Source organism: Anas acuta, chromosome Z (genome assembly GCF_963932015.1).
Source record: "Anas acuta chromosome Z, bAnaAcu1.1, whole genome shotgun sequence".
Taxonomy (NCBI): domain Eukaryota; kingdom Metazoa; phylum Chordata; class Aves; order Anseriformes; family Anatidae; genus Anas; species Anas acuta.
In genome coordinates, this window is record NC_089017.1 from 76,713,208 (window position 1) to 76,738,979 (window position 25,772).

Consider the following 25,772-nt stretch of genomic DNA (forward strand, 5'->3'; position numbering starts at 1 on the left):
TCCAGCTTCTGAAAGGATTTCTCTTCAGTTTCTGCCCATGTAGCTTGCTTGTTAGCAGTGTTTTCAAAGATGCAACTTGTTATGCATGTGAACAATAGAAATATTGATTTAAAAACAAACAAACAAACGAACACTGGAAGCAAGGTTGTCTAAAATGCATTAATTGAGTTCCAGTCAAAGAGAATTTTAAAAATTCATATTCAGATGCAAATTTTACTTTTCAGTTTTGCCTCTTGTATATACCTTAAAATGTAAGTTTTGGTATGAATTTTTTCATTGCCATTCATCCAATAACAGTAAAAATCCCCTCTAACAAAAAAGAAAATATAAAATCTGTGTGGACTTAATTGTGATGGAGTCAACATGACTGAACGTAGAAAAGCACAACTTGAGCACCACCCAAGGCTCAGCTCTCTTGCAGTTAGCTGAGAATGGCTCAGGGTCAAAGCTTCATGCAAGCAGCCAGGATAAAATTTGATGCCGCAAGCCGCTATATAATAAGATGTCTCATGTTGTAATGAGCAGGGACTGCTTATAACTGCACAAATAGTGGCTGAAGCCAATCCACCCTGCTTGATCCTTCCCTGAAGAACCCTGTCTGCATGGGATACACCATACACTGAACTAAGAAGAATGGCTCTTCATACATGCTAGCCAGCAACCTTTGCAAGTGTTGAAAAATCTTTAAAAATAAAAGATAGATCTATGAAGGAAAAGCTAACAAGGAGCTGACCAGAAAATTTTAATTAAAACCATACCTTGTAGTCAGTAAATACATACTCTGTACGTACCTTAGAAGTATTAATAATTTAATGTGTATACTTCACAAGTTTCAAGTTTCCTAGATTGCAACCCTGAATGCATATAAAAATTCAATGCCTGTGTCAAATCATAGATTCATTAAGGCTGGAAAAGATCATGTAATGCCATTTTTCAATGTAAAGGAATTTCTGTAAAAAGCACTTTTAGGAATACTTCCACTTACTAGTAGTGTTTTGCCAATACATTACTCTGAATAAAAACAAAAACAATATCAAAGTAAAGTGTATGAATACATCCCATACTTAGTTAAACAACCAAATAGTCTACTTTTAACAGTGATTATTTAATGTGACAAGCACATGTTCTATATGCCACTCTCACTAAGCTAAACATCTAGCAAACTCTTTTCATAAAATGTCAATTGATTTTGAAGAGAAAGATAATGTGGTGACCGCAGGGCCAATAAACTGAGAAAAAGGTGGCAGACATGAATAAATAGGCATTTAAGGACAGGAAATAGCCAATTATCAGAATAAATGCATCCTCATAAAATAAGCACTATGCAATCACAGGCAGATTAGATTTGCTACAGGAAAATTTTCTTTTAATTTTTTAAAAAACATTTACTGTCTGCGTAGCTGTCAAAATTAAACTACTGCAAAGCTCATACAGTAACAAGGTTCAATTATTTTACAATGAGAAAATTTCTAACTGACATAGCTCTCTGAGTTTTATGTTTACCGCTTATTTTGAATGCTTTGGAAGATAAAGTGTTAGAAATGAAATTAAGGAAAGATGAAAGTTGTTGCTGTCAATGTAGGTTTACAGTCAATCCAAGTTTCACACGTGCACATAGGCAGTCCAATCTTTGTTTAGACCACAGTGAGGACTATCATGCTCTCCTTAAGATAAGAAATACTATGATTGAATGTTAAAACTAGGAATAGGTTAAGATGCCTCTAGTGTTAAATATTCTTAGATAGTTTATTTCAAAACAGATATTCCTCAAAAATATCTCTGCAAACAACCTCTGTAACTTTAACCAATAATCATTGGAAGAACCAGCTTAAACTCTCTTAAGAGCAAGTAAAAGAATCAGAAAGCCATTACAATATAAGTGATACAGAAATAATTCACCCCTCACTCAAAAATAGAAAACAAATGCTACCTGTACTCCGACAAAAAACTCAAACACCCACAAGCATCATAAAAATGTAGTGACTGTAAAATTATAGTGTTTCTGTCAGAGCTATAAGCTCCAGTGCCTTGAGTTCACAAAGTTACAGCACTCTTTGTGCTGTAACTATTAAAAGTATGTGTTATTTTTTATTTAGGCTAAAATAAATTGAAAATTTGATTTTACCTGTACATTTTTCCTGTAAGTATAAAAATATTTGAAATAGTACCACATTTAAGAGAGACTTACAAAGAAATGTGTCTCTGTGTATTTTTTATAGATCTCCATGAAAAATCACCAGCTAGTTACTTCTTAATATCATACAGAGAGGTAGGAGGTGTCTTGGAAACTTCTTCTAGTGAAGGTCTTAATCATTTTACAAGAAAAATATTCTCAGAATGGCCCACAGATAATTTTATGAAAATCTGAGGGTACTCCATCAAGGAATGGCACCACCGTGCTTTATGGAAATGCCAGTTAAGAGCAACAATGTCCTTACTAAGTCAGATGAAGCACATTGCTCATTCTGTGCCACGTCCCCTGCTCTGGGTGACATTTTGCAGGAGATACAACTTGCATGCACCTAACTTGCATCACAGGAAGTGTGGATGGAGCACTAGGCATAAGGCAAGTGCATTGGCAGCACATGCACTGCAGTCCAAAGATGAAGGAAAAAGCAAATACAAACATTACACTGTTTACACTGTTAGAAAAATTGTGATCTTTTCCATTAATAGTTGAGTTCTTCCTGGGGGGAAGAAAAGAACAACAAAAACAAACAAACAAACAAACAAAAAAACCTTTGTTTTTTCTTACACCAAAAGTTTCCTTTGAAATTTGTTGCTGTTGTTAGATCTGTTTTTTGTTTTCATTAGATCTTTGCATGGGAGCAAAACAATGAAGGAAGCTTGTTTTCAGTAAGACATTGTCTAAGCAGTAATCTTATCCTAGAATAACTAACACCAGTAGGAAAACCTACAAAACTTTTTGATTCAATTTACCTGCAAAATCTAGAATTCACAAAGTACTTTTCAAGATTTAACAGCGTTGGAAAGTTCAGCTTGAACATTAAATAACATTAAATAATGAACATTAAGTATTTTAAGACAATGATTTGTAAGCAATACAAGCATGGGAGATGCTAAATACAAAGTTGTACATAACCAAGATCACACACCTGTATTCCAAGCTTTAAAGCTCACTTTTACATCAGTTAAGATGTTCTTTTAGTCATATTTGTCACCTACAAGTGTTTCCATGGAGAACAAAGATGCTTTGAGGATGAAGGTGAACTAGAATGCTACCAGAAGCTGCTGCAGAACAAGCAGGGCAGTGGCAGGAATTTTTGTCTTTTATTCTCCACTGAGGACCATGAAAAATTATAGACGTTTGCAGAAGACCATAAGTTGTATATGGCTGCAGTCACATTGAAAACAGGAGATAATACCAATTTTTGGAGAATTCAATTTTCATGGCATTATATATATATATATCATGCTGCTGGTGACAGGAAAAGTTTACCTCTGGTGAAGAGGCCGGCATGAAGAACTATAGCAAAAATAGCCATTACCTCTGCAGACAGATTTTCAAGCATGGCTATAAATCACCTTTCAGGAAATTTTAGCTTTTAGGGCAATTAGAGTATTCTGCATTATACCACTGCCCCATGTTATGCAGTCCCTTCAGTGCACAACTATGACAATGCTAGAAGTGCCAGGAAGGGACAACCGAATACGCCCTTGGGTAGCTGACACAGATACATCTTCCCGAATCCAGGTGCCACGTGGATCTGGATTTGCAGGCCTTGAGACATGAGAACGGAGGAAAACATCATGTAGGTGCCTCAAGCTCACACACTGGACTGTGATAGGTAACTAGCAGCTGAGACACGGTGCAACTCCCAGAAAGAGGATTTGAAGATTTAAGGGGAATGCACCACTTCCTCTGAGCATGTCTTCAGCGTGTGTTAATTACCTGAAATGTTAGAAATAGGAATTTCTGATTTATTTTTAATTTGAATGTATCTGGCCTTTGGTTCTTTTTATGCTTTTCTCTACTAGGTTAAAAAAAGCCACTGGTACCCCATATTTTCTTCTAGTGAAGGTACTCATATACCATAATCACATCTCTTCTTGATCTTCCTTTTGATATTCTAAACACCACCAGCTCCCTATATATTTCCTTGGAACACATCTCCTACAGCCCTCAAATGACTTTTTGTAACTTTTCTGATCCAGTGAAATTTTCTCCTGCATCCTTTTTAAAGTGTGGAAACCAGAACTATATGTAGTATTTTATTATCAGCAGGTCTAAGAGGCAAAAATCACCTCCCCTCTCTAGTTCTAACAGAACCTGGAATGTAAGACCGCTTTGGCACCCTGGTGAAATATCCTTGCTAATGAATGAAATACAAAGGTAGCGACATGACATAGAAGGCCTCTTAAAAGCCAGGTGGCCAGGCAAGGGAGAGACAGCAGATAGCGAGATCATTTTCTCACATGACAAAATAAAGCATAAAAGAGGAATTGGCACAATCCTAAGTGATAGGGACAGAAAAGCACCACTTGGCTACAACCCAGGCAACTTAATTATCGTCACGACTTGTTCAGAAAGACAGCCTTTTAACTCCACTGTGATCCAGGTCTATGCTGCTCCAAAGGATGCCAAGGAGAGGAAACTGTGCAATTCTGCAATTAGAACTGAGCTGGCCACACATCAGAAGAAGCGAGGCACGAACTGCTACAATTTGTGAGACTCCGTAGCCTTTATGAGCAGAGTAAAATGTTCCAGTAAAACCAGGAAACAAACGGAGAGCGGAAATTCTGCAAGGCAGCGACAGAAAATGATAGGGCTCAAAAAGACAGGACTGCAGTTACATGAAGTTCTTGGAGGAACCAGAGTGTGGCATTTTTAAGCATAGAGATAATGAGAAAGAAATAAAACTACAGACCCCACGCTGTGCTTGTGATAGGTGACGGAGAGAGGCAATAGACTGAAAACCAGGAAAGTTCCCCAAGGAGCTGGAGGCGGCACCTCAGCTAAGTAGGACACCGACGGCAGGGGAGCTCGGGGCACTGGACGAGATCCCCAGGGTGGTGGGAGTGCATGGCCTGGCTGCAGAGCTCGGCAGGACCCAAAGAAACGGTTAAGTTGGTCCAGATAATGGAAACATGAGAGCCCCACCAAGCACAGGGCAACCTCGCTGGCCACTGAGCGATACCTGAATGCAGACAAGTATTTATGGCTTGCTAAAAGAAATATGGGCCGTGCCACAAAATCCCACCGACGGATTTCGGAATGACAGATCAACATTTTCCTAAGCATAGCTCTTCACCATAACACTACAGATTTACGTCTGAAATTGTGTAGACAAAAAGAAGTACTTGCAGATGGTTTATTATGTGGTATGTCCTATATCATCCTCACAGCACAGCCATGCACTACAGGAACACACTGTTAGCACTGTCATCACTGTAATTTCTTCACATCAAAATTAACGCTTTCCTTTGCTAAACCTTTCTTTTGCTTTTAGAAACATTGATTTTTCCTGCATGGTTCTCCCCTCACTAGCTGGTCAAAACAACTTTGCATGATCTTCCACGTGGCTCCAATCTGTCTTCCAGAAACTCTCAGATACCCCTTTCAACAGTACTAATTTTCTTCATATTTACAGTCGCAGCCCCCATATCTAGGTAGCCATTTTAGTTTTCCTTCTCCCTTCCTCTCATTTCTTAGCTCTTACGTCATACACTAATGTAAATTTCCATATGCAGAACCTTAAGGGCAAGAAGAAGGATCTATAAAGATAGCCAGTGTGTGTGCAGCATTCTGTATCTCAGTTAATACTTTCAGGAATACTACTAATTTTGCAAAAGTACTTGGAAATAACAAATGTCAATAAAAACCGTGAACAATAAAATACCTGGTAAGAGAAATTTAATTAAGATTTCATTAAAGACAAAGATGACCCTTTCTTGCTGTTTAGCAGAACAGCAATGTCTCTGCACTGTTAGGTGCAGCTAACATGTGCGGAGATAGTAATAAGTAAGGAGAGGAATACCTGAAGGCCAGATTTCAAAATGCACTATTTACCCTTTGAAAACAATCACAAATGGAGATGGCTCAGCACATCTCAGGATTTGTCAAGGGCAGACCCGACAGAAGCATTTTTAGATGTTAATGCTTCTGGCAAAACCTTCGTTTTACACAGAGAAATACATCTGCAATGATTTAACTTTAGTCATCATGTATAATCAACAAACTATTATACACACAGTCTGTTGGTTGTGTGCTTGTCTGTGTTTACACAGAATTGCTGTGTAATTCACATGTACACACAGATCAAAACTCACATTACAATAGAATATTAAACAATAGATTTAAACTTCAAAAATAAAATTTGCCTCCAAAGTTACTGCAACGTGCAGACTTTTTCAAACAACCATGTAAAAAATATGTTAAAAAAAAAGATGAAATACCACCATAATAAAGTCCTATTTACAAATCCAGAAAGATCCATTTTGTCTCCATAGAATTCTGCAAAATTTAAAAATTTTCCAGTTTCAATACAGAGGCTGCACACACACATTCACACCTACTATTCAAAGCCTCTTTGTTGGGCAACAATATTTAAAAAAGAAAGTTGTCAGTATTTTAATATAAATTACAGTCTTCACAGTCTCCACATCTTTAGAAAAAAATGACAAAGCAACATTCACAGTAGCACATTTAGCACATTGTCCTTCACTTAACTTTACATGCACACTGCAGTACCAATACACAGCTGAACAGCACAACTGAGTTCTCTGCTGATAATATTCAGTCTGCCATAGTGAAATTATATACATTTGGGTGGAAAAATAAAACTGAGAAGATATAAATATTTTATATAAAAATCCCACTTTGGTTTAGAACTCTGAGCAGTATATCACTGTGCTTTCAGATTAATAATGCAGCAGTATAGCTCTCATTGTGCTTCTGTTTATGTGCACCCAAAAAAAACTCTGTAGCTTCAGTATGATGAAAAAATTAAACAGACAAAAGATAGCCGATTAGCTGTTGAAAAACAAAATCAAAGTATTTCATTTTCAGTATTGTAACTTTGGATTCATAACATCCATTTTAAGAGGATGAAATTAAATATATATAATAAGGTGTGTACCCATACATACAAACACAAAAACAGTTTGAATTTTAATGACAATGTTCAGAGAAATTATAGAACACATACGGAACTTTTCTACTGATATAGTTAATACATAACTTTAATGAATATAAAATGCAGAAGGTCTTCTGCTGTTCTTCATTTGCACCAGGTTTGATAAAAGATGGTTACATCTATAAATACTGATGAAAATAGATTTAAATGAAGTCTACAGTAATTTCCTGGCATAAGATAGGAGTGAAAGTCAATGTCATTTTAAGATAAACATGCATTTTTTATACCAATAAATAATGCTATAAATCCTGCTGTACTGGGTTGCAAATAACTTCAGCTGAATAAAACTGCATGACATGGGATTTACTTATCCTGTATGTTCACAGAACCAACTTGTTCTCTGACAGCACTCATTCTTGGCAATTTATTGCAGCTGTCAGCAGCCAATTTGTTCAGATTACTGCTATGCATAAAGGTGTAACAATCATGAGGATTTATTAGCTGATTATCGTAAAGGTGACAGTCAGGATCGCCTTCAGAAACACAGATGATAAGAAAGTTAAATAATTACATGAAGATTAAAATCATTTCACCTTCATTTTGATCATAGAATTACCTACATAAATGTATCACAGTATGTGTTTTTAATATACAGTAGTATATTGACTCAATATGGAAAAGGTATGATTTACGCATAGCAAAAACATGTGAATATTAAACATGCTCAGACTTAACACCATACAGACATACATGTACCTACGTATTTCTACTTATCAGATGAAGTATTGACTAATACTACAAGTTCACATGCTCATTAGAATGTAAGAAAGCTTGTAAGAAATGTAAGAAAGAAAGAAAGAAACCTTGTAAGAATGTAAGAAAGAAAAAAAAGACCTCACATAATTGGTTCTTGATTTTTTTTTTTTGTTTCTTTGAATGATCTTCAGAAGAATGCCAGAATTTAATCCCTCACTTCATGCTGCATGAATCTGTCAGTGTTTCCTTATACAAATCAGCAGATCATCAGAAATATATTTTTTTTCAGAGCTTTTGTGTGAGGTCTTTTTTTAGGCTTTTGAAATCTCAAATTAAACACTGAAGTGGTTCTAGGATTTCCTTTTTTGGGGGTTATTCTTAGATGAAAGTTCATAATGCACTACATCCTTTATACTCACATGGATTGTGCATATAATTGCAACTCAAATTTGACTAACACATAGGTCTCAAAGTTAAGAATGGAAATAAAGCAGTCAGCATCTCACTTTGGGAATCACCGCACCACATGTGTCTGGGTACCAAGATGAAGATAGAGCTTTATGCTTGTTCTGTGACAGATATATCTTTCTCCTCTGAATTAGGATACCACACTGTCACTCTCACTCTCTTAATACTTTCCTTTTTCTTACAAGCCACTCCTTCCACTTCCATCTTCTTGTCATGCAGACCCAAAGCCAGAATTTCACTTCCATGTCTCCAGTCTTCTCTAACATCCTCCTTTCATCTTCCTGCCCTCAAAAAAAGATTGCAAACCCAGGCCCTCACAGACTGAGCACACATGCCATCTCCACTTTGTCATAATCCTGACTTCATCCTGGTTCTCCACAGTGCTCCAAACTAATGATTATGACAATGCATACACAGCCCACAGAATTCTGTGTTCATGACTTCCCAGTTCTTTTATTTCACTGAGGTGCAGCTGACACAAAATATAATTCCAGAAGAAATTATGACATTCTACTTTGGAATGAAATTTGCAAGTTATGGAAGTTAACACAGAAAGAATATGTCAATTCCAGGGTACTACCAGTGCCACTTTCTGCATGGCTCCTGGAGCTTGTCCCGTGAATCTTCCACTCAGGAGCCCTGACTTGCAGCTGCCCAGTAGGCATCGCGTCTCTCATCCCACCACAACGCATCCACACCAAGATCGTGGGGGAACTCCTGCTCTCCATCCCCACAATCACTGGTTTTTGGGATGTTGCTCTAACAAGGATACTCCCGGGCAAAGCAGATTGCCAATCTGCATTTTGCACAGGGAATTCTGCTGACCTTCACCCGTGCTCTGCATGCATGCAGTTGAACTTGACAGACGAAAAAAAGAAACAAACAAGAAACACATTGTAGATGAGAGATGAGAACTGCTCCTTACACTTTTTTTATTCTGTTTTATTATCTCAGTCTGCTGTTTCTTTCAATATGCACGATCGCTTCAAATGAGCCTGGCTTCTCCCTAACCATACTTCAGCTGGACAGGGCAGTTTCTCAAGAAAAAAATTGTTTTCATTTAAAAAAGTTATTTCTGTATAATAGCTACTGCTCAAATATTGTGTAAGAAAGTAGGAAGAGCATAATAAGATGAAATTGATTATTCTCCATCACTGAGACACGCTAGAACACTACAAGGAAGTCTTTCATTTCTGTCCTACATGATGACCTTTCCTGGAACCCGAGTTAAAACATTCAGTTTATTCTATGTGCCTTGAGAGACTTACTCAGATGTTACTCATGGACTAAGACTCAATCTTGCTTTATAAAATTAATATCTATTTATCACAGTACACACTCTGAACAAATCTGTAGTGTCTGTACCAAAGTATTTACAGCTTTCAGAGACAGCCTTGAAATAAGAAACTGGGGAAAAGAGGTCCCTGTAAAGCAGAGCTGTCAAGTACTGGTGATTTTTATCCATAGTGATTGGAAGAGTATTAGTGAAGGTGAATATTAAGACCTATTTTTGTATTCAGATTGAGTTTGACAAATAACAAAGTTTTTCATGGAATTCTTCACGGAGAAGAATTTGTTTGAAGGTTACATTATCCAGAGATGTGGTGCCATCTCTGGTGAAAATGAGAGTCTCTGAAAGGACAAAGTGAAGAGGGATTATAAGCATGCTGATAGCAGAAAGGTCACAAAAATCAAGCGCAGTGAGATTTTGGGAGAAGTACCACTGATTTTGTTGAAATCAGTTCCATACTGCAGTAGCACTGCAGGTGAGTTTTGTCAGAGGAGCATCTTTTCTGGCATTCATGCTATAGAGGAATTACAACTGTTTGGGTGAATAACAAAACAAAACAAGATACTCTCACAGAGAAATGCTAAAGGTGTCCAGATTTTTTCTTCAAGAGAAGATTTCTCGTACTACCACATTTCATGGGCCTGAATAAAATGTAGAAATCTCTTGTTACTTCCATGATAGCTTCCAGTTACTAAAAAGAATATACTTAAGCTTAAGACATTATAACTTTCTTAGATATCTGAAAAGCTACCTAAATAGCTTATGTGCCTAAAGTTACTTATTTTTCATCTACTCTAATTTCTGTGTTTCTGTTCTTATCTAGGTTTCAAGCACCCTGAAGCAAAACCCGTGTCTTTATTTTATACAGTTCTCTTTAAAATACTTTAAACTTAATGTTATAATTGCTGATAATAGTAATAATGTAAGTATTGCTTTGAAGTCTGTGTTCTGAAAAGTCCTAAGTGAGACCTCCAAAACTCACCATGTTTTGGATAAGAAGGTTAAAGCTAAGCAGAAGATAGAAATGATATCCAAAGGTTTGCCACACATTGAGACAGGTCCAAATGATTACGCTTCTTCAGAAAAATAGTCATTGTTACCCTTTGTGCTGACTAAAATCAAAAAATGGAAAAGATAGTGATATGAACTTCAAATATGAACATATCGCTCCATCCGTGTTTCATTGTATAAAATAGAATTGTACTATGCATGCTTTCCATGCTTTCGAAAAGCTTTTGTCTGATATTAAGGCTGTTTGCTTGCCAAAGATTCTGCATCTTTTTTGACTTCCCACTATTTATGGTAGGAAATAAACCCATAATATTATCCAATTGATCTAAAGAAAGCCATTAACTTAAACAGAAGCAGAGAGGAAAAGGTTAGTAGAAACATAACCACATGGACTTCAGAAGCACATAGCTCAGTCTGTAGGATTTCCATTCCTAATTTTAACTACCCCAAAAAGCAATACTTAATAGTATTGATACTACTTAATAGTATCAATGTCCTAGTGAAAACACTGAAAACCAATATTCTAACAATCAAAGTATACAGGATTAATTACTATTTTTATTGTAAATGTATGGATATCTATTAAAATATGATGTAAACACTTTTCAGCTTTCAAAGAAGCACTGTCTTTGTACAGCATCTATAAACATAAGGCAAGTTATGCAAATGTTTGAAAACACCTATCATCCTCTGAGGCAGTCACAAGGAGCACAATCACACAGATTTATACCATTTTTGAACTGTGAGTAGTCCTTCATAGAATGCTCTAATTCACCAAGTACACTGAAAAATGGTATTACATTTTGGTATATCATTTTGGTATTACATTTTTATTACTAGTCATGGGAATTATGCTGGGTGTTGCCATATGGAACCTCCTGCATCTTGATTATAGTTCTAAACACGGGGTTTTCATTTTGGAAAACCTAAACCTATCAATTGGTAAAAGCTGCCACCTACTGGTCAACACAAATTATTTTACACCGTCAAGGTAAAGAATAACACCAATGCAGCAAATTACACTCTTACTTTGTGAAAAATCCTCCCCCACCTTTGAAAAAAAGAAAGGCAAAAACAAATGATCCTAAGAAATAGTTTCAACGGCGAGGTTCATTTTAATCATCTGCTCCCATCCCCAGGGAACTAGAAGGCTGTAATTGCACAAACCTGCCAATAAAATCATCCTTTTTGCCAGCATCTTTGTCCCACACGGTAATATCAATAATTCCACCTCGCTCTTCATAGAGATGAAAGTCAAACTGCTCCCTCCACTGAGGATTCAAAGTTTTTGGCACAATCTGAAAAGAGCAAAAAGAACGACATATTGCATTGTGAAGGCAAACTTTCTCTTGAATTTCAAATTTGGTCTTTAGAGTCTGTGTTCAGGACGCATTTTTGCGGTAGGTGTATTTCAAGGACTGAGGATTTTTAAAAAATAATTTTAAAAGACTATTGGTCAGTTCTCTTATGCTTCTTTGACACATCATCAACACCCAAAATCTTGCAGCCTGTCACCTTCAAAAGCATTCAGAACAAAGGATTTATGCTGGGAATTGATACATTTTTTTTGTAGAATAATCATGCCCTATCTTGAGTAGCACTTAGCTATAAATTACCTCAGCCTAAAGAAAAACAAAGCACCTGAAATGACAAGTAGATGGTGACTAAGAGTATTTAAACAGAAACAATTTGATCATCTCATCTTTCCCCACCTTCATTAATACTGGGAGAAAAATGTAATTAAAAAAAAATAATAATGAAATCAAACAAACAAATAAACAACTGTAGTTTACTTCCTTTCCTTTGCTGCTCAGATAGTAGTAGTTTTCTGAATCATTTTCAGTCCAGCTACTTCTAACAAAAGATGTATTTGTACTTCAACATACTTCAGTCCATGTACTTCTGAATATGCTTTGCATTACAGAAGCTTTGTATGTTGATAAACCAAAATGCAAAACAGTGGTCACATCTGTCCTAGTACTTTGCCTATGAAGCTATCTCCACTTTCAAGATTGATGCATTTCACTGACTTGAAAAAATGGAAAAATTAAAAAATTAAAGAGGATTAAGGACTAGACAAGCTACTGAAACGTTTAAGTCCTCAAAGCATGAGATTTGATTTCTTCATTTTGATTTGTACATGAGAATGCACAGATTTAAAAGTATATATATACATCTTTTTTTTTCAAACCAAGTAACACTTTAATAAAACTTGGTGACAACAGGGGTGAAAAGGTAGGTAGATACAGACCCTGAGGTGGGTGTGAGTACACAAAAATAGATTTCCAGATGATTCTTCAGGCATTGTTGGGGACTGACAGCAGCAGATGGATCCTGATGCCATTTAAGAGATGTTTAATCTCAACACTATGCACTGGAAGTTATTTATCATAAAGCCAAAGGATAAAAAGGGATTAAAAAGGTCAAATATATATATGTATATATAATACATACATACATACATATATATACATACATACATATATATATATATGTATATATATATATATTGTTTTTTTGTTTTTGTTTTTTGGGGGGAAGTATATCAATCACATAGCACCTATGCATGTTCCAACCTACATCACAGAAAAAGTAAAGAACAGTTACTCCATTGGTCATAACACAACAGAGGTACTGAAAGTCAATCAAAGGAACAAATAAATTCCCTTACAGTGTTAAGACAGGTCTAGAACGGTGTAATGTGATGAATTTATAGCTTCACTTTTTTACCCAGAAGACAAAAAATAAAGTAAAATAAATAAAATGGAGATTATTGCAAACAGTATGTACAGGATATTGAGATGAAGATCTGCCAATTAGCCCATGTGCTTTCCCATGCTGTTCGTTAAAAGGCTACAAAAAGATTTCTAACTTTCTTATAAGCCTGTAAATTACTCTCCACCTTATTGCAGTAAAGACACATGATTATAAATAATTATCAGAGTATTACACCTCAGAAAAATATCTTTCCTGTATTTCGAACTGATAAGTGTACCTTCTGATTTTGTCTGAGATGTCTGAAAAGAAGTGTACCTCTTCAGTGCCTTTTTTTTTTTTTTTTTTTTTTTTTTTGTAAATACTTAACAGGAAACATTATTTTCCTCCAAAGAAATAATCCAAATAATGACAGGGAAAATGTCACTAATCTACATGATATTAAAAACCATAGTTACAGAAATGGAAATAGAGGAGAATTGGAATTGACTTCCTTGATAGCCAGTTCAAATGTGGGATACAAACTACAGTCTGAATTAGGATTCCTGCTAGAGTTCTCTTCACCGAAATTTTAGTAATACCAAGGCATATTTTTCATTTTCAAAAGCAAAATTATACACAGTAGTTAACGAGCATTGAAACCCTACATGATGCCACACAAAGTGTTCAGATTATCAGTCAATTCACTTGTTGAAATTAAGACAGCAGCTAAATATATATTTATATATTTTAGACAGTTTGTGAGTAGCCTGTGGGAATCAACAATTCCCCCATAAGCCTAATTTCAGGTCAGAAGGCCCTAAGGCTGGCTCTGAGGTTTGCAAAGTTGACATCCAGACACTTGTGGCCTTTTTCTGACTTTTGCTTTCTTCTGGCTCCAAAGACCACAAGGGCTGTCACGGCCATAGAAAGATGAAGGTGTGTCATCAGTGATCCCAACATCGTCCACAAACAGCAATTTTCAAACCAACAGGAATGAAGAAAATAAAAATAATAGCAAGGAAACAAAGCAGCTCTCATTTTCTCCCTGATCAATCCTCCTTGCATGTTAAATACATACAAAAACTTAATGAAACTTGAGGCAAGGACACAATGAGCAAAATGAGAACATAAACATTATTCTCACTGAGGACACCACTATGCAAATGATGCAAGTCTACTTGCATCAAGCCAGAAAGGCACAAATGTGGTATCTACTTGTCACAATCGCTGTACAATTGTCCCCTGCAATGATGGACCAGGACCAAGAAACAGAAGCCAACAGCTTGTATGGAAAATATGGTGTGCCTCCATTTTTAGAGCTTTGTTTTTGTTTTTCTTTTTTTACTATCTGGCTTTATTTTATTTATATTTTGGTTTATAATGAAATACAACAAACATTTGAAGAAAAATCCAGGTGCTGTGACAGCTAATAAATCCCCAGCATTATTTAAGTACTTATGCAAGACAAAAAAAGCTCAAACAGGAAGAAACTATTTCAAACAGAATCTATTTGCAGTGTAGACCACAGCCAAAATTACCTTGCTCTTGTACTTCTGATGCCCCAGACGGAACTTCACATAAGGGTCACTTAGCCCATTTGCATCCATCGCCTTAAGTTCACGACCTTCTATCAAGGTAACGCTAACTATCCCTCTCCATAGCTGAGATTTTCTGTGCAGGTCTGAGAGGCGTAAGCTCTGGGTCTGAAACTTCAGGGAAATAAAAACAAAGTTTTAGTTAAAACAAATCCATAGATTTCCTGTGTTTTAATGTTCATTTTTCTATTATCATGAATGTAGAGCAACCGTTTTAAGCCATTTTAAAGTTATTTGACAGTACATATGTAAACCACATTATAAAGAATTGCTTGGAGAGAAAATTGTGACTAATGTGTAGGTAATGTCATGTTCTGCTTTGCAGAATGAAGCTCAACTAATACTGCTTAAGGAAATGTTAAAAAAAAAAAAAAAAAATGACAATTCTGTTTTCTTCCTGCTTCACTTCCGTCCCTGCAGAATGAACTAGCAACACTACAAATAAATGTTATGAAGTCTGTTATATGAGTTGCATATGACTGAATGAACTTCAACAAACACTAAAACAGAGAACAGCAAGAAAATGAAACCTCCATTACAATAATATAAACCCACCACGAAAAGTGTGGATCACAGAAAAATAAAGCAATAAACTCTTGTGCTTGACAACTATTTGCAGCATGGAGAATTGAATTAAGTATCAACACGTTAGCTGAAGATTTTCATGATGAGACTTTGCTGAACCTTTAATTGGAACTGTGTAGAAAGTTGTGAACCTCTCAATTGCTAACTTTTGGGGAAAAAAAGTTCACATAGACACCCACAAACCATATGGCCACAGCATTCATCAATGAACTCCACTAGGGGTGGAAGAGTGGGGAGAACTGACATACCACTTCTGCACTCTTCAGATAGAGAAAACACGTCTCAGGTGTGTGGGAGGACACCTCTTATGCTGCAATTGTATTCATTCAGAATTGCCTTATCTAAAATCAGAACATTAGATAGCTATACAATATTTAACTTACAAATTACTCTGCCTAGGAATCAAAAAAACTCATGTCTGTACAGACACTGGGCTATAAATATATATCAAGGCTGCATTCTCTTTATTATGCAATGTAGTTTGAGCAGCAAAGGCTTTGTGGCCTCAGGAACCATCCATGCAACAAAATCCTGTTGCATTATTAGCTTCATCTCTGTTGCACCTTTTAAGGGTTTTCAGTGCAAATTTTGTTTGAGTCTTTTGCAGGATAAACAGAACTAGATGGTTATAACCATGCAAATGCATAGGGTAGGAATTTCACTTTATTTACTATACAGAGAAGATTACAAAAAGTACACTGAATTATGACTGAATTACAACCTGCTCTCACCAAACTCTAGGGATAAGTGTTATACATAAGGACTGGGTCAGAGTAAACCCAAGTAACATGCTTTTAGCAGTATGTTGCATACGATATTGTAATGTATTTCTAATAGCTATTCATTCTAATGAATATGGTTACTGCCAAAATATTTCACTGTTTAGTTAAGATCTACCTTGCAGAAGTGAAGGATTTGACTGCAGAGAAGTTTCTCAAAAAAATATTGTTATTGCAAAGGCAAACGAGGAACTATGGAGTTCAGCTGTGGAGTAACTTTTAACTTAACCTGTGACATAAAGCAGCAGTGTGACACCAGAAAGTAGAAACCCTACAAAAATTAGGACACAGGAAAGAAACTTAGTTGTTAGAAGAGATCACATTTACAACAAGGTAAAATTATTAAATGAAATGAATTTTACCTCAGCAATAATACCCTTAGTTTGGCAGTATACAGTCAACACTTCTGAAAACTTGTCTTGTGAACAAGCAGTAGCATTTCCTAATTGGTTTCTTAGAAGGTTTGGAAGAAAAGGACTGAATGGTATTAACCAAAACTGACTCCACTTCAAACACAGTGTGATGAGAGACCAGTTAAGGAATCAAAAAAATGAGACAAAGCATGCTTAGAAAGAGAGTTCTTACTGGCACAGAAACAGTGGTTTCATTGAGACATTTCAGCAAAGAACCCATAAGGGCTTTTTAAAGAACCGAGTGGGAATCCAGATGAATTTCAGAATATTTTCATGGAAAATTAGCATTAGTTTGCATTTACAGCTGTGGAACTCTTAAAGTAAAACTTAAGCATAACTCCTAACTCTTTACCTAACTAGTCATAAACAAGGTAGTGAATCATTTAGAGAATATACTTGACCTAAATTCCCTATGTTCCATAGTTTTCTTAAAATAACTTGTTGCATTAGAGCAGCTGCCACCATATAAAGCACACAGATTTTATTTTATTTTATTTTATTTTATTTTATTTTATTTTATTTTATTTTATTTTATTTTATTTTATTTTATTTTATTTTATTTTATTTTATTTTATTTTATTTTATTTTTTATGAGCAGTAGCGAGTTTCATCAAACAATATAATTTTCATTTGAGGTGGCAAGGCAAGAACAGATGATCCAGCACAGAGTGTAGAACAGCTGGGTCAGATAGGAGCTTACAAGAACCAAGAAGAAATCCTGAGAACAAGTATTCATGTTTTGCTTCAGAAAGCCCTTTCAGGTCAGAGCCAGGTTGTACAGTTTATGTGTTAAGTGTTCATCAGATACCAGTGGCGTGTTGACTGATAGCAAAGCTACAGCTCAAATTTCAATCTGCTGGAATAAAAGAAGCTGGCTGCTAGAAATAAACTGGTATGTGCTACTTGCTGCTGCTGCTTCTCTGAGGTAGGGCATTTGGACCAAGGTTGTGCTCTTCTCTTCCTGGCTTTATTGGCAACACACAGATCCATGAAATAGCAAACTGAAAAAGGGAGACATACTGAAAGAGAAGGACTACAGCTAGTGGGAACTAAAACTAAGGAGAATATCTAGATTTCAAGTCAAATTTGTCAAAAGCTAATAAATGAAATAATGGAAGATAAGACTAATTTCACATCGGAGGTCTTCCCTTATGACATTCATTTCACAGGATGAGACAGGTGCATCATTTCTAGGTACTTTTTTAGGTATGTAAGCAATCTTCTGTAATCCATCCCACAATGCCAGAAATAAAACCATGAGAGTAAAATGAAAACATCAGCATGACTCTTTCCTAGTTGCTCCTGTGAAGAAATATTTTCTTGAGACTAGTTCTTAGTTGTCTTATTTCCAACAAAGTAGGTGATGCATATTGCATCCTGGTTTCACTCTTCTGCCACAAACAGATAAAAACTTAAAGAAACTGCAAAGTTTTTAATTTCTCTGGGAGTAGGTGTAAAGTTATATTTCAGAATACTTCCATCTGTAATTGGCCATGATGTCTGTGTAATGTCACAGTTCCAATAGAAGCAAGGACAAGATCTCAGGCCACAGCTAACCAGCATTAATGTGATTGAAAACAAAACAAAAAGCAACCAACCAATCAAAAAAAAAAATGTAGCTTGCATACTGTGAAATTTTCTTTTCCCAAATGAAAGTAAAAATTAGATTTTTGAAAAGGATTTTGAAAAAGATTGTTTTTCATGTCAAAAGATGCTTACAGCTGCCTGCATGAGAAAAACACACCTCTCTTCATATCTTATATCTTTAATATTTCTATCATAAGCAGTATGTAAAAATAACATTTTCTGATCTGATAAATTTAGCTTCTAATTCTGTTTCCCCTGTTCTATCTGTATTCAGGGTAGCGGAAAGGCTAGGGATGCCAACAGGAGAAAACCTGCTGACACCAAAATAGAACTGTATCTCCCATTAGATATGATTAATATAGTCCGCCAAATAAACAGCAGAGCTGAAAGATGATCTTACCACATGGCTTAAAATTCTGTATGTGGCCGTATAGTACTGGATTTGAGTCACAAACCAACCTAGGCTTAGAAAAAATCTAGGTACTGGTAAGTCCTGGGCCTCCAGGACTTCGGGAGTGTTGTCCACTCCCAAAGCCAAATGTGCCATGGTACTCTCCTTGGGACACAGTACAGAGCAACGTCTCAGAGACTTAAAGGAAAGTGTCACTGTGGGCTGAGGCTCCACATTTAGCATGGACCTTATTGAAGCTGTGGACAGGGCTTCTGAGGGCCAAGACTGCAAGAACACGTTCTGGATGAGTGCATCAGTCAACACAACTTTGTTATGACTTTCTTCAATAGAAGAGAAGCTTTACAAAGCAGTTTTGAAAATTTTTTAAGTATTTATCTCTGGGTATCTAAGTGACCTTTGAAACTGTAGCCCGTAATTAGTTGGAGAAGCCTCATGAGCTGTCCCCTCCAGACCTGACCTGACCAGTCTTCGTGCTGTGTGAAGAACCACCTCTCTCACTTGCAAGTGCTTGTGCCCATGTGAACAGAATCTGCTTTTACTAAATTTCCTTGCTACACACACCACTAGGGCACACCCCTCCTCTGTGTCCTTGAATGCAAAATCTATTGCTTGAGAACAGTTCAGCAGTTAAGAGATGAAGTAAGCTAATGACCACATACAGCTTCTCAGACATAACTCTTCAGTGAATTATTGTTCACCTCACTAGACTACTAAACTGTCTGAAATTAAATACAGCCATTAGTCCTCCTGTGTTTTATTGCCTAATACAAACAGGATTTCCTAGTTGGATGAAAACATTTTCCCTTCTGTCATTGGTATGTCTGCACAGCCACCCCAAAAATAATGAGTGCCTCTGGGTGCTGTTGCAGGCAGATTAGAACAGTGTGCCTACCATAAATTTATTTAAACAAAAAAGTCATAAAATCAAATAAAGAAATGATGCAGCTATGTTTCCTTCAAAAGTTTATCTATCCAAAGACTAACTTTGGGTTGGAACCTTGAAATTAAATACAATCAAGAAGGAGTGTAGCAAAGAACTTCACTCCATGGCTGAACAGAGTAAATACGAATACAGCAATGCAAATCAGAGCCGTCATTGTAAATGACTGCTGCCAATTCCAGTAAAAAGTCAAAATTCTTTACCCACCAGTTCCTTAGTTCCCCAGATTCTGGTATATGTACACAGCTCAGATAAAACACTTAAAGAAAAAGAAAACAACAAAAAAAAATTAAGAATGTCAATAGACATATGAATTTCTTTTTTCTGGAGACAATGCATTATGTGAAAAAGATTTATACTTTTTTTCTTTTATTTTATGGGGAAAAAAAAAAAAAAAAAAGAAGAGAAAAAAGAATTGGATGAGGAAAAAAAAAAAAGTAATTTGCCTGATTTATACTGAATTCAATTTTGCCTGATCCTTGAATGACTGTCTTATAAACATTAATGTACTCCAATTCTTCAGAACACTACTGTTTAGCTCACAGGCATAGCCACGTAAAGATAAACCCTATGCCCTTTGTAAGGATTCTTGGACAACACGCACCTATTACAAAAATTTTAAGATTATCACTACTATTTATTTTCATGGCATTAAAAATAGCTCTAGTTTTTGATAAGCACTCACATGGGTTAAAATTATATATATGGTCAAGAAAAAAGTGTATACCTTCAATCTAAAAAAAAACAACAAAACAACAAATCACAGTAGCTGTGTCCTGCTACATAAGTGATCTGTAAAACCTTGGTACTGTTCTAACGTGCTGGAAAACAGTGTCGAGAGAAACAGATTTCTAATTGGTAAATAAAACAGATCAGGATGGATAATTTATCTGCGGGCAATTTATCAGTGAACACAACTATTGCTTAAAGCAGTTCTGTGGAAATACAGAGAAATTAGTTTGTGCAATTTAACAACATTTTTCAGCTTGTGCTTACACTGGGCAAGAATAAATCAAAGGCCATTAATTTCTCTTTAAACTTTCTTTAGATCATGAAAAACAAGTACAATGCTTATTTTTTAATTAACTATTGCAAAAATGCTTTGTTCTTCAGGCTGAAATAAATTTTGAAATGCGCGTATTTTACTCACTATGAAATAAGAATTAAATTGGGGGGGGGGGCAAAGAAAAAAAAAAAGAAAAAAAAAGTTAGGAATATCAATAGACACAGATGCTACCTTGCCTACATGACAAGAATCACAGGACAACCAGATGTAAAAAAACAGACAGAAAATTCTTCTCCTCTGTTAGAAATTAGAAAAAATACAACACCTTGCAGAGTTTATCAGCAGATAGCTACTGAGCTACTCAAAAGGCCTTCAGCGGGACTCTACAATTCCTTGTAATTTCTGCTCACTGTTTGTCAACAAGCTTTATAAATGGATTACTTCTGATAATTACTGTAATATGTAAGAATATTTATCTTATCTTCTGATCAACAATAATTGTTAATTGAGGACATTTCCATTCCAGGAGAAGCTAATCTAACCCTTTCAGAACCTGAGAAGTTTACGCTACCCTATGCCCTGTGTACTCCTAATATGACTACCATGTTAAATCCGGTCTAGGACGTTTGCTCTGACAACTTGATATTGTCACTGTTGTAACAGTCTTCTGGTGACACTGCAATATTTGTAATAACAGCTGATACTTCTGCAACATTTCATGAATTTTTGTGGTTTCCAGAGTCCAACAATTGTGCATATTACTTAAACAAACTCAAGGAAAGCCATGCTGTACTTTTACACTTGAGCCAGCTCACGTGTAATATGATGAAGGTTGCGACTCTATTAGAGGAGTAAAAGCACTAGCTAGACCTCAGATTTTCCAGAAAATGGCAGAAATATTTATACAGGACAAAGGGGTGCTGGGAGGAGTTGTTGGAGAGCCTGTGCTGGTATAATGCTAACCTTCACCCTTCTCCTCCTCCCAGCAATTCCTCTTGGGACCTGTGTTTGCAATATGTAGAAGTGAACAGGTCTCCTGATAATCATGTTGTTTTCTGCTGTCTTAATACCAAAGTGGATGTGACACAAGGAAGCACAATGGCCACTAACACTTGATGAAAACTACTTGAGCTTTTGGAAGTGGAAATCTGAACCCAGACACCCCCTCCCCCTCCCCCCCCCTTGCCGACAAAATACTACTCTGCTATTTTGATTGATAACCATAACAGCTGCTACCACTCACGTACCCATAATGCAAATACAAGCTTCACCAAATATTTGCATAATTTTTATAACCAGACGTCTAACAGACAGGTGTATTTATTCTGACATTTTTTTACTTATATTCCATTATTTAGCAGTTTTCCTTCAAGCACTATTTACACCTAATAAACTGACATCTAGAACCCAATGGCTTACAAAAGCTAATATCTTCTTAAACTTAAAAAAAATAATTTCTTATAAACCATCTCAAAATAATTCGACCTCCTATTCTAAAATTAACAGCTTTGTTTGAAAGATGCTACGTTGATTGTAAATTCCTTCAATCAAGTAATGTCATACTACTCCTCATTTCTGCTTGTCTTTGTTATCCTTAAACCATGATTTGCTATTTCCAAGTTTTATTCTCTACTCAAGAGACATCTTGTTCCAGCAGAAAAGTATTTGTTTTAATTTTAAAATAGAAAAAATGCTTCATACAGCTTTTCATGCTAGGAAAAGGCAAATCAGTCACATAAAGCAAATATTTTGAATTAGGCATGAAAGTATCAGTTAATAAGGCCACAGTTTTTGGCATTTTAGTGAGTGCTACTGAACATGAATCTTTTTAGGAAAACATCTGAAATAAAATTAAAAAACGGTCAGCACTTAGGAGCTGAAGGCACATTACATTTAGCATTTTTTTCAATTGTTCCTAAGTTATAATTTTGTTTTTAAAGGTATACGTATAAAAGTATTGTAATGATGAATTAAAGCAAAAACAGTCATCTAAACACAAACTGCGAACTGCTTTAATTCACTTGCCTTAGGCAATGAATGCACTCGTCACCAACTGTAATTAACCAAAAACAGCTTCACAGTTGAGACTTCAGGATGAAAAACTAATTTTACTCTTAGTTTATATAAAACCTGTTGCAACCCAGACTAATGTATCTTAATTCCTGGGAAGAACGGAGCTTTCGTTTCAGGTAATCAAAGTCACACTGAAAGAGCTTGCCACATGTTAATAATATAAATTAATAGCACTAATACATTCTAGTGCATTCTAAAATTTGCAGTTCTAAAATATTAAACAAAAGAGAAATTTTAAATTAAGAGAGGGTGACATCTTATCTTTTCCTGCAGATTTCCTCACCCAGCAGCTCTGTAGCTCTGTGGATGACAGCAAGCTGGGTGGTGCAGCTGATACACTAAAGGGAAGGGATGGCATCCAGAGGGATCTTGACAGGCTTGGTGAGTGCATGTGAACCTCATGAAGATCAACAAGGCAAGTGCAAGGTCTTGGGTCGATCCCAAACATGGATAGAGGCTGGGCAATGAGCAGACGGTGGTGAGACACTGGAACAGGTCAAAGCAGCTGTGGATGCCCCATCACTGGAAATGTTCAAAATCAGGTTGGACATAGTTTTGAGCACTTCCATCTGAAACTGTACAGTCCCTGTCCTTCAGTCTTTCACAGAGAGGCTTCCTGCATGCTCTAGAACTAACAGTGAGCCAAGACCCGGCAAAGGTTGTTAGAAAATCAGTCTGATTAAAAACTTCATTTGATCTTGTACTTGGTCTGGCTGGGATGGAGTTCAGTTTTCCCTCAGCAGCCTGGAAGGTGCCGTGTTTTGGATGTGTTTCTAAAACATTGTTAATGTCACACCTGTTGATGAACAGTGTTTGCACAGCATCAAGGCTTTGTGCTGACTGTGGTCAACAATCAACAGTCTTGTTAATTTCTCCCATCTTATCGCTATTCCTTCTGACATTATTTACACAGAGTAAAACCTAATTGACTAAACCATTGCTTTGTTTCTTCCTACAGACTTCATTTTTGGTTTCTGAACACCCCAAAACTTTCTTTCAAATTAAATCTATATTTTTTTCAAAATAGTTTTTTTCCCCCCCCCAGACATAGTCTAAAATATTGTAAGTAAATTGTGCCCAAATCAATGTGACAAAACATATCTATCTGTGTCAAAGGAAGAGATAAGCATAATTTGCATCACAGGAGATACTGTTAGACACTAGGGGAAACAAATAAACAAACAAACAAAAACAAAAACACAGCATTCTAATGGAAATGATAACATGGTCGCAGAATATCCATCACTGTAGATTTTTATGCACAGGTTAAACAAACACATCAGCACAGTTTGGCTGTTCACACATTACGGCAGGAAGACAACTTTTCAGGTTGTTACTCCTATTTTCTGTCTTTTTTCACGTCCAATGTACACAGAAGTAGATTTTTTAATATCTGAGGCAATTGAAAATCTGGGAAGCGAGGTTCAGTCTGTTCACCAAAACCACCTGCCTCACTGTTGGCCTCCTGTTACCTTCCCAAAATGGTTCTTTCATATTCTATTGCCTTCACCTCACATGGAATGCAGCAAGGATAAAATTTTCAAAGCAAATTCTATGTACATTATCCTGTAGGTACAGGTAAACACACTACCTGACGCCACTATCCCCAGCACTCTTCTGAATTAACCTCCTGCAATCATACAGCAAATTCTACAGCATCAGAGAGAAAGGAACCCAATTTACCAGTACCTTCAGATTCTCTGCAGAAAAGTCTGTCTGCTCAAAATAACATGAAATGTTCTTTGAAAGAGTGACACAAAGAAAGGTTAATGAAAATGATTAATTGTCAAATGCAGGTAGGATTATCTCTAGAAAAAAAAAAAAAAAAAAAAGCAATCTTTACAATCTTTATAAAAATAACTCTTTGCGAGGAGAGCCACTTGAAAAGTCAGTGCATTGTAGTGGGAGGTAACAACGACAAAATACCCCAATTTTTTTTTTTTTTCTTAATGAAGCATATAGGCTCTTCTCCTTTCCCAGCTATAACCAAGAAAAACATCAAACAAACAAACAAAAAACCTTAATTTTGACTGCAAAACACATTCGCTCTAACATAAAGTGATTGTGAAGTACAATTACAGCTTGATTGATCACAAATTTATGCTTTTGATTTCAATGTTAAACACCACTCCACATTATAGAAGTGCTAGAAGCAGTAAGGTTATATCTTAAAAACATTTTGGTAGTAAAGGCAATGACAAAAGAAATTAAATTTCATCATTAGAAGCTAAGAGAAAAATGAAAGGAAGTACTTAATAAAAGAGGCAACTTTTTTGTTGTTATGTTTGACAGCACTGTACTGAACAGAATATAAAATGAGAAGAAGGAGAGTAATATGTGCATATTCCTAACTCATTTTTATGCTGCCAACATTTTAATAGGCTCTTCCCGTATCCTTTCCTCAGTGACTGATTAAGCCTCTGTGCTGAGGGAAACGAGTAAATAAAAAGCCAGAACTAATTTTTTCCTAATGTTTTTATAAGCATAGCAAAAAGCAGAAAACAGCTCCTCCCAATTCATCTGTGTTGGTTTATGCTGAAAAAAGTAATGTTTTATTTCTCATCACCTGTTTAGCTTTCACCTCAAGGTTTCTCTAATGGAAATCACTTCAGCAATTAGCACTAACCATCTCACTGTCAAAGAGGGTGTTACCTATTAGTAATAAATCACCTCCCTGGCAAGTCTGGGCTTTTCTGTGCTCCTGTTAATCCTAGACAAGGGTGTTTTACCACATTATATCTGGTATCCAGAAAGTTTAGAAAGCAAGAGAAAAGGATTTTTTTTCCCTCAAACCAAAGAACAAGAGCAAGCAAGAAAGCTGTATTGCCAGAAATGAAAGAAAAAAAGCAAAGTGAGTACTTCATAGGTAGCAGAAGCCTGTGAAGAAGCATATAAAGCTAAGTGGTACGGAGAATAATTTCAGTTAAAAAAAAATAAATCTGAAGGGAAACCAGGATGCAGGTCAAAACCCAGGAGGTCTTCCCATAAAGAGAAAGACAAGCGTGTATCTTTATGGGAAGGAAAAAAAAAAAAAGGAAAAACCTGTCCTAAAGAAAAACTGT

The 25,772-nt window shown here is 36.1% G+C and overlaps 1 protein-coding gene across 9 annotated transcripts in view; it reads right to left on the reverse strand.

The window, feature by feature from the left end:
- MCTP1 (multiple C2 and transmembrane domain containing 1) overlaps nucleotides 1-25,772 on the reverse strand; it is a 274,785-nt gene that overhangs the window by 121,598 nt on the left and 127,415 nt on the right. For all 9 annotated transcript variants that reach the window (XM_068667723.1, XM_068667721.1, XM_068667720.1 and 6 more), the window contains 2 exons: nucleotides 14,859-15,029; nucleotides 11,791-11,921 (listed from right to left, as the gene is read on the reverse strand). In XM_068667723.1, coding sequence (XP_068523824.1) covers nucleotides 11,791-11,921; nucleotides 14,859-15,029 — 302 coding nt within the window. The remainder of the gene's footprint in view (nucleotides 1-11,790; nucleotides 11,922-14,858; nucleotides 15,030-25,772) is intronic.